Source organism: Sphaerodactylus townsendi, linkage group LG03 (assembly GCF_021028975.2).
Source record: "Sphaerodactylus townsendi isolate TG3544 linkage group LG03, MPM_Stown_v2.3, whole genome shotgun sequence".
Classification (NCBI taxonomy): Eukaryota; Metazoa; Chordata; class Lepidosauria; order Squamata; family Sphaerodactylidae; genus Sphaerodactylus; species Sphaerodactylus townsendi.
This window is the reverse complement of record NC_059427.1, coordinates 10,238,169-10,248,913: the sequence shown is the minus strand read 5'-3', so window position 1 is coordinate 10,248,913 and position 10,745 is coordinate 10,238,169. Positions and strand designations below refer to the sequence as shown.

The 10,745-nt window shown below is 48.1% G+C and overlaps 1 protein-coding gene across 1 annotated transcript; it reads left to right on the top strand.

Annotated features, from left to right (window-relative positions):
* Nucleotides 1–203: 203 nt before the first annotated feature.
* LOC125429977 (E3 ubiquitin-protein ligase TRIM39-like) lies at nt 204–7,084 on the top strand. Its single transcript, XM_048491614.1, has 6 exons — nt 204–362; nt 1,100–1,195; nt 3,254–3,330; nt 5,561–5,656; nt 6,075–6,265; nt 6,570–7,084. Exons 1-6 carry the CDS (start codon nt 204–206, stop codon nt 7,082–7,084), a joined length of 1,134 nt encoding a protein of 377 aa, XP_048347571.1.
* Nucleotides 7,085–10,745: the final 3,661 nt, after the last annotated feature.

The following is a 10,745-nucleotide window of genomic DNA, read 5'->3' as shown; positions in this document are numbered from 1 at the left end:
ATACTTCTGACTCTGAAACAAACCCCCTGCCCAATTCCAAATGAAGGCCAAACCCCATAGGGTTGTACTTGGTTACATTCAACTTTTACTGAAAAATGTTTTTCCCCAACTGACCAAGGCACCAATTACTTTTGGAAGGGTGGGGCGGGGAGGAAGAGGGTTTGAAACAAATCCTGTTTCCTTGTTTTGGGCCTAAGGGAACCATGATGGCTGGAAAAGAGAGAGTTTGTCAGATGCACCAGCAACCACTGAAGCTCTTCTGCAAGGAAGACGAAGCCCTCATCTGTCTGGACTGTGACCGATCCAAGGAGCACAGAGATCACGAGACCCTTCCTCTTGAGACAGCTTCCCAAGAGTACAAGGTAGGAAATCCATAGGGGAAGAGCTGTGGATCCTTCCCTTCTTCTCAGTCTCTTTTTGGGGAAACTGCCTCAAGTTTCTGCTCCAACGTATTTTCCCAGAGGGTCTTAGAAAGTGTTAAATGTAAGGCTCCTTCCGCACATGCAGAATAATGCACTTTCAAACTGCTTTCAGTGCTCTTTAAAGCTGTGCGGAATAGCAAGATCCACTTGCAAACAGTTGTGAAAGTGGTTTGAAAACGCATTATTTTGCGTGTGCGGAAGGGGCCCAAGATTGCATTTCGTCCATCGTGCATAATCCCATACTTCCTGCCTTGCATTCAGCCCCAGCACCCAATAGTCTTTCCCTGTTTTTTTTAAATTGTCACTACTGGGTTTATTGCTAGATAATATAGTGATATACTGAGTAAGAATAATGTTTTTAATTGAAAAAACCCTCCTGTGGTGGGCACGTGGTGTCATGGTGGACAGGAGGGTGAAACCAAAGTCTATCTCCATGCCATAGCAGCACTGGCACTGTGGACATCTCTGCATTCTTGGTTGGCATCAGGGGAAAATTGGCACCATCCCCATGGGAGCTTACGTGTGCTCAGCATTGATGGAATGTTGTTGAAGATTCCATTACAGATATAGGGCAGTTACATCGAGTTTGACCATTAATGACAGTTTTGCTTTTTACAAGTTTTATAATAACTTTTCAAAAAGGAACCAGTCTCAGTTTGGGGTCTCTTCTCTCCCAGGATCAGTTCTGCAACCATCTAAAGATTCTGAAGGAGGAAAGAGAAAGAATTGTGGGGTGTAAAGCAGACCTAATGGAGGAAAGCCAAGATCTGCTCGTAAGTACCACTATGGCTGGGAATTCAGCAGATTCTAGAACCAAACTGATTTTTTTCTGAAATGTTCTTGTATGCTCCAGTAACCAACGTACATCTGTAAAGATCTTTCGTGCCTCTTCCTTTTCTGAATCCATACTGAACATCAGGAATTTCTTATTCCAGATTTTGTAACAACCTTTGTTGTAAGATTTTTTAGCACCATTTTACTCGTGAGAAATGAATGCGGTGGTCAGATAGTTTCTGCAATTTTTGACATCTCCTTTTTGGGAATCGGAATGTAAATTGACTGTTTCCATTCTGTTGTCCATTGTTTTGTCTTCCATAATTATTGGCATATTTTATGCCATTCCTCCCTTTCTGGGCTTGGGGCAGCTTCCAACAATAATAATCATACAATAAAATCTAATCAAATATCAAAAATATAATATATATAAAACAATCTACAAATAGCCCCAGATGGAGACAAATAAATCCTAGGAGATAACAACAGTATAAACCATAAATAACATAAAACCAAGATGGAAAGGGATGGAAATGGGGTGGATAAGTGGGGAAGGTGAGACGGAACAACCGTAGCTGCCAAACATGCCTGCTGAAACATCTCTACCTTGAAGGCCCTACAAAACAATAGCAGATGCCACAGGGCCTCGGTCCCACTGAACAGAGCATTCTACCAGACTGGGGGCAGGTCAGAAAAAGACCTTGCCCTGGTCAAGGTCAGCCAGATCTCTCTAAGGCAGGGGCGTAACGAGGCAGCCCTGGGCAAACTGTAGCCCTGGGCAAAACCCGAGTTGGATGCCCCCCCCCCCCCCCATGGGCGGCCACTCCACCACGACCAAAAATTTTTTTTTGCACCAGGACATTGGTGCCTGCAGGGGGTGCATTTTTAGATATATCAGCACCAAAACTTCAGCATATCATCAGGAGACAGTCCTTATGCTGCTCCCCAAGTTTGGTGAGGTTTGTGCCTACCCTTTATGGTTTGGTTCAGGGGGTCCAAAGTTATGGACTCCCAAAGGGGGTGCCCCATCCTCCATTGTTTCCAATGGGAGCTAATAGGAGATGGGGGCTACAGTTTTGAGGGTCCATAACTTTGGCCCCCCTCAAACTTGGGGGGGGGGGTGCCATCATCTCCAGATGATACCCTGAAATTTTGGTGCCGATACATCCAAAAATGCACCCCCTGCAGGAACATCCTAGAAATTTGCCCAAGAATCTTTGTTCTTCATTGAGTTTTCTGCATTGCTGTCAATGGGGGTTGCAGGCTGTGGGGGGCACATTTCTGAAGGCACAGTCTCAAAACTTTCAGGGTCTCATCAGGAGACTGCCCTAATGATACCCCCCAAGTTTGGTGCAGTTTGGTTGAGGGGGCCCCAAAGCTGTCCTCTCCACAAGGGCTCAGAGTGGCTTACAACAATAGGTAATATATAAAATTAAATTAAATAAACAATTAAAATGATTGTAATAATTAAAATCCAGCTCGTGTATCTAATCTGGAGGAACCGGGTTTGATTCCCAGCTCTGCCGCCTGAGCTGTGGAGGCTTATCTGGGGAATTCAGATTAGCCTGTACACTCCCACACATGCCAGCTGGGTGACCTTGGGCTAGTCACAGCTTCTCGGAGCTCTCTCAGCCCCACCTACCTCACAGGGTGTTTGTTGTGAGGGGGGAAGGGCAAGGAGATTGTCAGCCCCTTTGAGTCTCCTGCAGGAGAGAAAGGGGAAGATATAAATCCAAACTCCTCCTCCTCCTCCTCCTCCTCCTCCTCCTCCTCCTCCTCCTTCTTCTAAAAATCTAGGTAAAATACATTTAAAATTTTTTAAATCAACTAAAAAATGTAAAAACTTCAAATCGGAGTTAAAATAGACCAGCAACAGATGCCATATAGAGCAACGAGGGGATTACGGATTTAGGGCCGGCAACAATGCAATTAAGAATAAAGATTTTGGTATCGGGCCTTATCCAAAAGCCTGGTGGAACAACTCTGCCTTACAGGCCCTGAGGAATTGCGCCAAATCCCTCAGGGCCCTGATGTTAGGTGGCAGAGTGTTCCACCAGGTAGGCGCCAGGGCTGAAGAAGCCCTGGCCCTGGTTGAGACCAATCTGACACTAGCAGGACTGGGGACCACCAGAAGGTCAGCAGTTGCTGACCCTAGGTTCGCTTGCAGGACGTCTGGGGTAATGCGGTTTCGGAGGCATGCAGGTCCCAGGGTGCTCATGGTCTTAAAGGTCAAAACCAATACCTTAAACCTGATCTGGAACTCTACTGGTAGCCAATGCATTTCATGGAGAATGGGGGTGATGTGCTCCCTCATCGATGCCCCATTAAGTAGCCTCGTGGCCACATTTTGCACCAACTTCAGCTTCCGAATCAGAGTTTAGGGCAGGCCAGCATAGAGCGAATTACAATAATCTAGCTTGGAGGTGACCACTACATGGATCACAGTGGCTAGATTGGATGGAGGGAGATATGGAGCTAGCCACCGAGTTTGGCAAAGATGGAAAAACGTCGTGCGTGCAGTATGGGTTATGCGTGAAAATCCTGCGGTCTAATCATGACCCAGCCAGAAGATATCAATCTTAGTTGGCTTTAACTTCAATCCGTTCTGTTTCAACCAACCAGCAATGGCCTCCAAACAACGCTGGAGAGCTTCAGGGGCGGTCACTGGACAGCCCTCCATCAACAGAAGGAGCTGGGTGTCATCAGCATATTGAGGACAACCCAGCCCAAAGCTCTGCACCAACTAGGGGAGGGGACGTAAGCAGTGGTGGGATTCAGCCTATTCGCACCTATTCGGTAGAACCGGTAGCTAATTTTTTTGTCTAGTTCAGAGAACTGGCTGTAATCCCACCAGTGAGTCCTTTCGGAACCGGTTGTTAAATTATTTGAATCCTACCACTGGACGTATGTAGATATTAGACAGCAATGGTGACAAAAGCGCTCCTGGCGGCACTCCACAACTAATTGGGTGATGCTGGGAGAACCCGTCGCCATGTGCAACACGCTTGCCCTGACCCTGGAGAAAAGGACAGACCCAACTCAAGGCTGAGCCTTGAACTCCAGAGGCCATGAGACGACGGATCAAAAGATTGAAATCGACCACTTCAAATGCTGCGGTAAGAAGAAGAAGAAGAGTTTGGATTTATATCCCCCCTTTCTCTCCTGTAGGAGACTCAAAGGGGCTTACAATCTCCTTGCCCTTCCCCCCTCACAACAAACACCCTGTGAGGTAGGTGGGGCTGAGAGAGCTCCAAAGAACTGTGACTAGCCCAAAGTCACCCAGCTGGCATGTGTGGGAGTGCACAGGCTAATCTGAATTCCCCAGATAAGCCTCCACAGCTCAGGTGGCAGAGCGGGGAATCAAACCTGGTTCCTCCAGATTAGAATACACCTGCTCTTAACCACTACGCCACTGCTGCTCGGTAAGATCTAATAATACCAGCAGTGCTGTTCCTCCTCGGTCCAGTTGTAAGCAGAGTTCATCTGTGATGGCGACTAGTACGGTCTCCATCCCATGACCAGCGCGGAAGCCAGACTGGAAGGGATCCCACACTGTTGCTTCATCCAGGAAGATCTGCAGCTGCTTCACCACCACTCTCTCAATTACCTTACCCAGAAACGGGATGTTTGAAACTGAGCGGTAACTGGTCAGATCACCAGGATCTAAAGATGGTCTTTTTAAGAGTGGGCGGACCACCGCCTCCTTCAGCTGACCCAGGAACACTCCTTGCTCAAGGGAGTGGCTGACAATATCCAACAGGTTGCTACTCAATTTATCCTTGCTGGCCTTTATCAGCCAGGACGGACAAAGATCAAGGAGGCAGGTAGTAGGTCTAACAGCAGCCAAGACCCTGTTGATATTGTCTGGGGAGAGCCAGAGATGGTCTAAAAATGGACTGGAAGTCAGCAAAGGAGCCTCCTGTTCGGCTACTGTATCAAAAGTGGCAGGAAGATCATGGTGAAGTGAAAAGACTTTATCCACAGAAAAGCTTGCAGATACCTCACAGCTAATGGCCAATTTCTCACGTTTTGAACTCGATGGTAATGTCGAAAGTTGCCCAATTACCCTAAACCAGCGTTTCCCAAACTTCCCCGTGGCCCAGTTATTTTAATACCTCTCCTCTGTGACCCACTAAAAAATTTATGGCCTATGTATTAGTAAAATAAAACAAATTTGAATGTCCCTGTGCCCCAGTTGCTCCTCCCCTCCGGCTCCTTCACTCTGCTCTCTGCTGTGTGGCTCGTCACTCACTCTAACCCCCTCCTCACCTCCTTCTTCACCCACCCCGTGCTTTCCCTAGTTTGCCCTTTTATCCCTTTCCCCCATGTTCGTACTCCTATCCCGGTCCATCCCCAATCACCAGCTCCACCCCTGACCCTGGGGCAGGCATGGCTGGTTTTAACAAGGCCACGCCCTATCACGTGGCTGCCCGTGCCTCATCTGCATGCGTCATCGTCAGGTAGGCTCCCCATTTCCGCCCCCACCTCCTTCATGGCACCAGCATCTGCCCAAGCTGTGGCTCCATCCCCGAGTCCTTTCTGGGTGGTCGGCTAGCCAGGAAGGAGCCCCAAAGCTGCTGTATCACCCCGGCTGGTCTGGCTCCAGGTGCGTGGTGCCTTCCGAGCAAGGGCAGGGATGGGGCGATCATCCCCAGCCCTGGACAGTAGGTGACCCAGCATTTTGACCCCTCCCCAAATTTGGGAAACCCTGCCCTAAATAATTGAGCTGAGCGAGATGTGAAAAAGTCCCTCTTTGCATGTTTTTGTTGCCGTCTCATAAGTTTTCATAAAGATTCTGTAAGATGTTCTTGCCATGAGATTTCTGCCACATTTGGTCAAGTTGTCTCAATTCCTGCTTCATACCCCGCAAGTTCTTAGTATACCAAGGAACTGGGCGAAGGCAGGGACGGAGAGGACGCTGGGAAGCAATCCTGTCAATGGCCTTGGAAAATCTAATATTCCAGTCATTGACCATGTCATCCAGGGAGCTTATAGCCTTTGGATCCCACAGAGCATTCTGGAAACCCACTGGATCCATGAGACTCCGCAGGCGAGCAAAAATGTGAATGGTATTCAGGTGTGATTTCTTTCCAAAAAATATCCATGGTTCTCTTCTCTCTTAAGGTTGACTGCTTGGAATAGGTTTTGATAGGGAATGGGGCATGTTCCTGTGGGTTTTTACTGTTCCTTTTCTGTATCTTTGCTTGAAACACACCAGAAAGTTCTTCAGCATTTTACAAGGAGAAGGCAGGAAAGGGTTAAAGGGGTGGGAGGAGGTCATGATGGGCAGGAGAAGGAAGCAGAAGAGGCCAGAGGGAGAAATCTCCCAGCTGAAAATCTTTCTCTTCTTGTCTCCTCTTTTCCTCCCAACAGCTGATGTGACTCTGGATCCAGACACGGCCCATCCCCGACTCATCCTGTCTGCGGATGGGAAAAGTGTGAGACAAGGAGAAGAAGCTCAAGCTGTGCCCAACAATCCTGAGAGATTCAACAGTTATTATGCCGTGTTGGGTCGTGAGGGGTTCACAGGAGGCCGCCATTTCTGGGAAGTCCTTGTGGGAAGTGAGGGAGGATGGTGGGTGGGGGTGGCCAGGAAGTCTGTGAAGAGGAAGGGTTGGTTAAACTTTAGTCCTGAGGAAGGGATCTGGGCTTTGGAGAAGTATGAGGGAAATTACCTTGCTGCCAAAGAAGGCTTTAACCTTCCACTGACCCTAAGCGGGGAGCCCAAGAGGATCCGAGTCTGTCTGAACTACGATGGGGGACAAGTGGCCTTTTTTGACGCTGACCGAGCAGCCCTCATGTACAAGTACTCTGGAGCCTCCTTCTCTGGAGAGACCCTCCTGCCCTACTTTTATGTGTATAAAAAAGGCCACCTCAGACTCTGTTAAGACCTTCCCTTCACACCAGGAGCCTCGAGAAGAAAAGATTGTTTCTCAGTAGCTCCCTCCTTTAGTCCTGTAAAGGCCTCTCCAGACACCAGAACTGACTAGTAAACTTTGGAGACTTTCCCCCTCCACTCCCCAACACCCCCCTTTTTGAAGAAGAAGAAGAGGAAGAATTTGGGTTTATATCCCCCCTTTCTCTCCTGTAGGAGACTCAAAGGGACTTACAATCTCCTTGCCCTTCCCCCCTCACAACAAACACCCTGTGAGGTAGGTGGGGCTGAGAGAGCTCCGAGAAGCTGTGACTAGCCCAAGGTCACCCAGCTGGCGTGTGTGGGAGTGCACAGGCTAATCTGAATTCCCCAGATAAGCCTCCACAGCTCAGGTGGCAGAGCTGGGAATCAAACCCGGATCTAATCCTCCAGATTAGATACACAAGCTCTTAACCTCCTATGCCACTGCTGCTCCTTTTGCTTTGTATCTTATTTCTGAAAGTAAGGCCCTTTCCACACAGCAAATGCATAGCAGGTTGCAGTCGGGATAAAGTAAGCGGCTTTCCTGTTTTCGTGTTCACATGCATCCATGCAGGCAGCGATTGGAGCCCACAGAAACAATTCAGGTTGCTATTGTGCCTTTGCACGGAGGCCCATCTATTTTTAAAAATTTACCTCCCACTGTTGCGTGGCTACGCTGGCATGCACAAATGAACCCCCCACAGTCATGCTGACATCTCACGATACCACGATACAACCCTTTGCGCCTGCGTAGCTATGCAGATGTCAGCTGGGAAATTTTAAAAAAAGGAAAGTGCAGCTGTTGGGGGGCACAGCAATTTAGGTTGACATTCTGCACTTTCTGTTTTCTTTGCTTTGTGGGGCACCCCCTGTTAGGATTTGCCTGTGTTCATCACCACCTTTCTGAAAGGCTCTGAAGATCCTTTCCCTGTCAAGGTTGCTACATTCAACACAGTTGTGTTTCACATAACCAGTAGTTGAAAAGATGTGCATAAAATCAAGTTGTTATTTTGAAAACTGACTTTCTTGAAGTTTTTTTGTGAGGGTTCTTATATTGTAACTTGCGGACAGTCAGAAGTGTGCTGATATTTATTGTCTTAAACTGTCTCCAATTCTCTAGTTGGACAGAAAAGTCAGAAGGTGGATTTATTGTTGAAGGCTTTCACGGCTGGAATCACTGGGGTGTTGTGTGGTTTCTGGGCTGTATGGCCATGCTATAGTAGCATTTTTTCCTGATGTTTCACCTGCATCAGTGGCATAGCGCCAATGGGGACATCTGGGGCAGCTTGCCCTGGGGACGACCCTGCCAGGTCACGTGGGGCGCGCGCGCAAAAACGCCCCCACACCTGCTGCAGGGTAGGTGTGCAGCCGCCCGGCCTCTTCCTCTGGCTCCCCTCGGCTGACCCCTGCCTGAGAGGCAGGGCCCGTCTCTGCCTGCTCTGTGGGGCAGAGGTGGCATGGTGGTGGCAGCCTGCTCCCTGCCGCAGGCTCTTGCACTGCGCGAGCAGGCAGGAAGGAGCAGGAAAACCCCTCTGCCCCACTCTGTGGATCAGAGGGGGGATGGAGGGCTCTGCATTTTCTGTCCCCCATAGGTCCCTACGCCACGGCCACCCCCACACATCATCAGGATAAGGTAAGTGGGGTGCAGGGGAGGGCGCGTGTGGCGGCCCTTGTGTGGGGGTGCAGAAAATGCAGAGGCCGCCCCAGGCTCAGCTTTGCCCAGCTACGCCTCTGGCCTGCATCTGTGGCTGGCAACTTCAGAGGATCTGATGGAAGTGAAGCGAGTGGAGTATATATATCTGTGAAATATCCAGGGTGGGAGAAAGAACCATTTGCCTGTTTACAAGTGTAAAGCGTGCAGTTAGCAAGCTTGATTTGCATTTAGTGTGTGAGTAACCATGAAGATAGCCTTATCAATTAGGGAGGGCATCTGCATTGTAGTAGCCTGGCCTTTTAATCTCTTTGATTGCTTACTGCCTGGAGACATCCTTTGTCTGGGTAGTGTTCATTATTCACTGTCTTGATTCTAGGGTTTTTCAGTACTGGAAGCCAAATTTGGTAGATCGTGCAAAAAGAACCTGTGAACCTCACCTCCTTCAAGATGAACGAAATCACCTAAATTGGGCTCTACAAGCTAATGGTTACTCTACTATAGACATCAGAAGAGCTGCAAGACCAAGAACAAGCCATAGGAATAAAGATAATCAGCCACCTAGAGGGAAAGTGTTCTTACCATACATCAAGGGAATCACTGACCATATAGGGAAACTGATGAAGAAACATAACCTCCAAACAATCTACAGACCCACGAAGAAAATTCAAATGCAACGTTCGCTCAAGGATAAGAGGGATCCTCTAACTTCTGCAGGAATCTACCACATACCATGTAGCTGTGGACAAGTCTACATAGGGACCACCAATGCAGCGCCCAGACACGAATCAAAGAACATGAAAAGCACTGCAGACTAATTCAGCCAGAAAAATCAGCAATAGCAGAACATGTGATAAACCAAGCTGGGCACATAATACCCTGTTTCCCCGAATATAAGACATCCCCGATAAATAAGACGTAGTAGAAGTTTTGCTGAAGTGCGAAATATAAGGCATCCCCCGAAAGTAAGACATAGCAAAGTTTTTGTTTGGAAGCATGCCTGACGAACAGAACACAGAAAAATAAGACATCCCCTGAAAATAAGACATAGCACATCTTTGGGAACAAAAATTAATATAAGACACTGTCTTATATTCGGGGAAACACGGTATTATTTGAAAACACAGAAATTCTGGACCATTCTGACAACCACTATGTCAGATTACACACAGAAGCATATGGACAATTTCAACAGAAAGGAAGAAACCATGAAAATGAACAAAATTTGGCTACCAGTACTGAAAAACGCTAGAATCAAGTCAGGGACTAATGAACACCACTCAGACAAAGGATGTCTCCAGGCAGTAAGCAATCAAAGGGACCAAAAGGCCAAGCTACTACCCTGAACATCCCACAGGTATATATACTCCACTTGCTTTACTATCATCAGATCCTCTGAAGATTCCAGCCACAGATGCAGGCGAAACGTCAGGAGAAAATGCTACTAGAACACGGCCATACAGCCAGAAAACCACACAACACCCCAAGCACTAAACACTGCATGTACAGAAAAATGAAAGCTGAGGGACCATCATGTTGTTACGATGTTTCTATAGTGTATTTATTATTTTTTTAAGCCAGGGAAATGTCCTCCAGTGGCAAGAAGGAAAACAAGGTGACTCAGGACTGATGCAAGGATTATTGCTAGGAATGCCTCTGCATTCACAGGTGGCCATAAGAGCTAAGCACTCTCATCCTACGGATTCCTGCCGTAGGATTAGACATATCTAAGTTAATTAGCACCTGGGGCAAGCAGTGAAAGTGAGTCCCTCCCATCCATCTGTGGAGGACAATTGGGCTGGCGAGTGGCATGTAGCGCTGGCAAAGGCGAGTGTCCTGAGCGGCAGCCAGTAGTGGAGTGTCAGGCTGGTGGGTGGGGCCCCGGCACAGAAGGAGGAGGCCACCTCCCTTGGCATACCCTTTGGCATAAGGACCAGGAGGAAGGAAGCTGCAGGGGTAAACTGAAAGAATATATATTCCTTCTAGTTTGTGTAAGGTATTG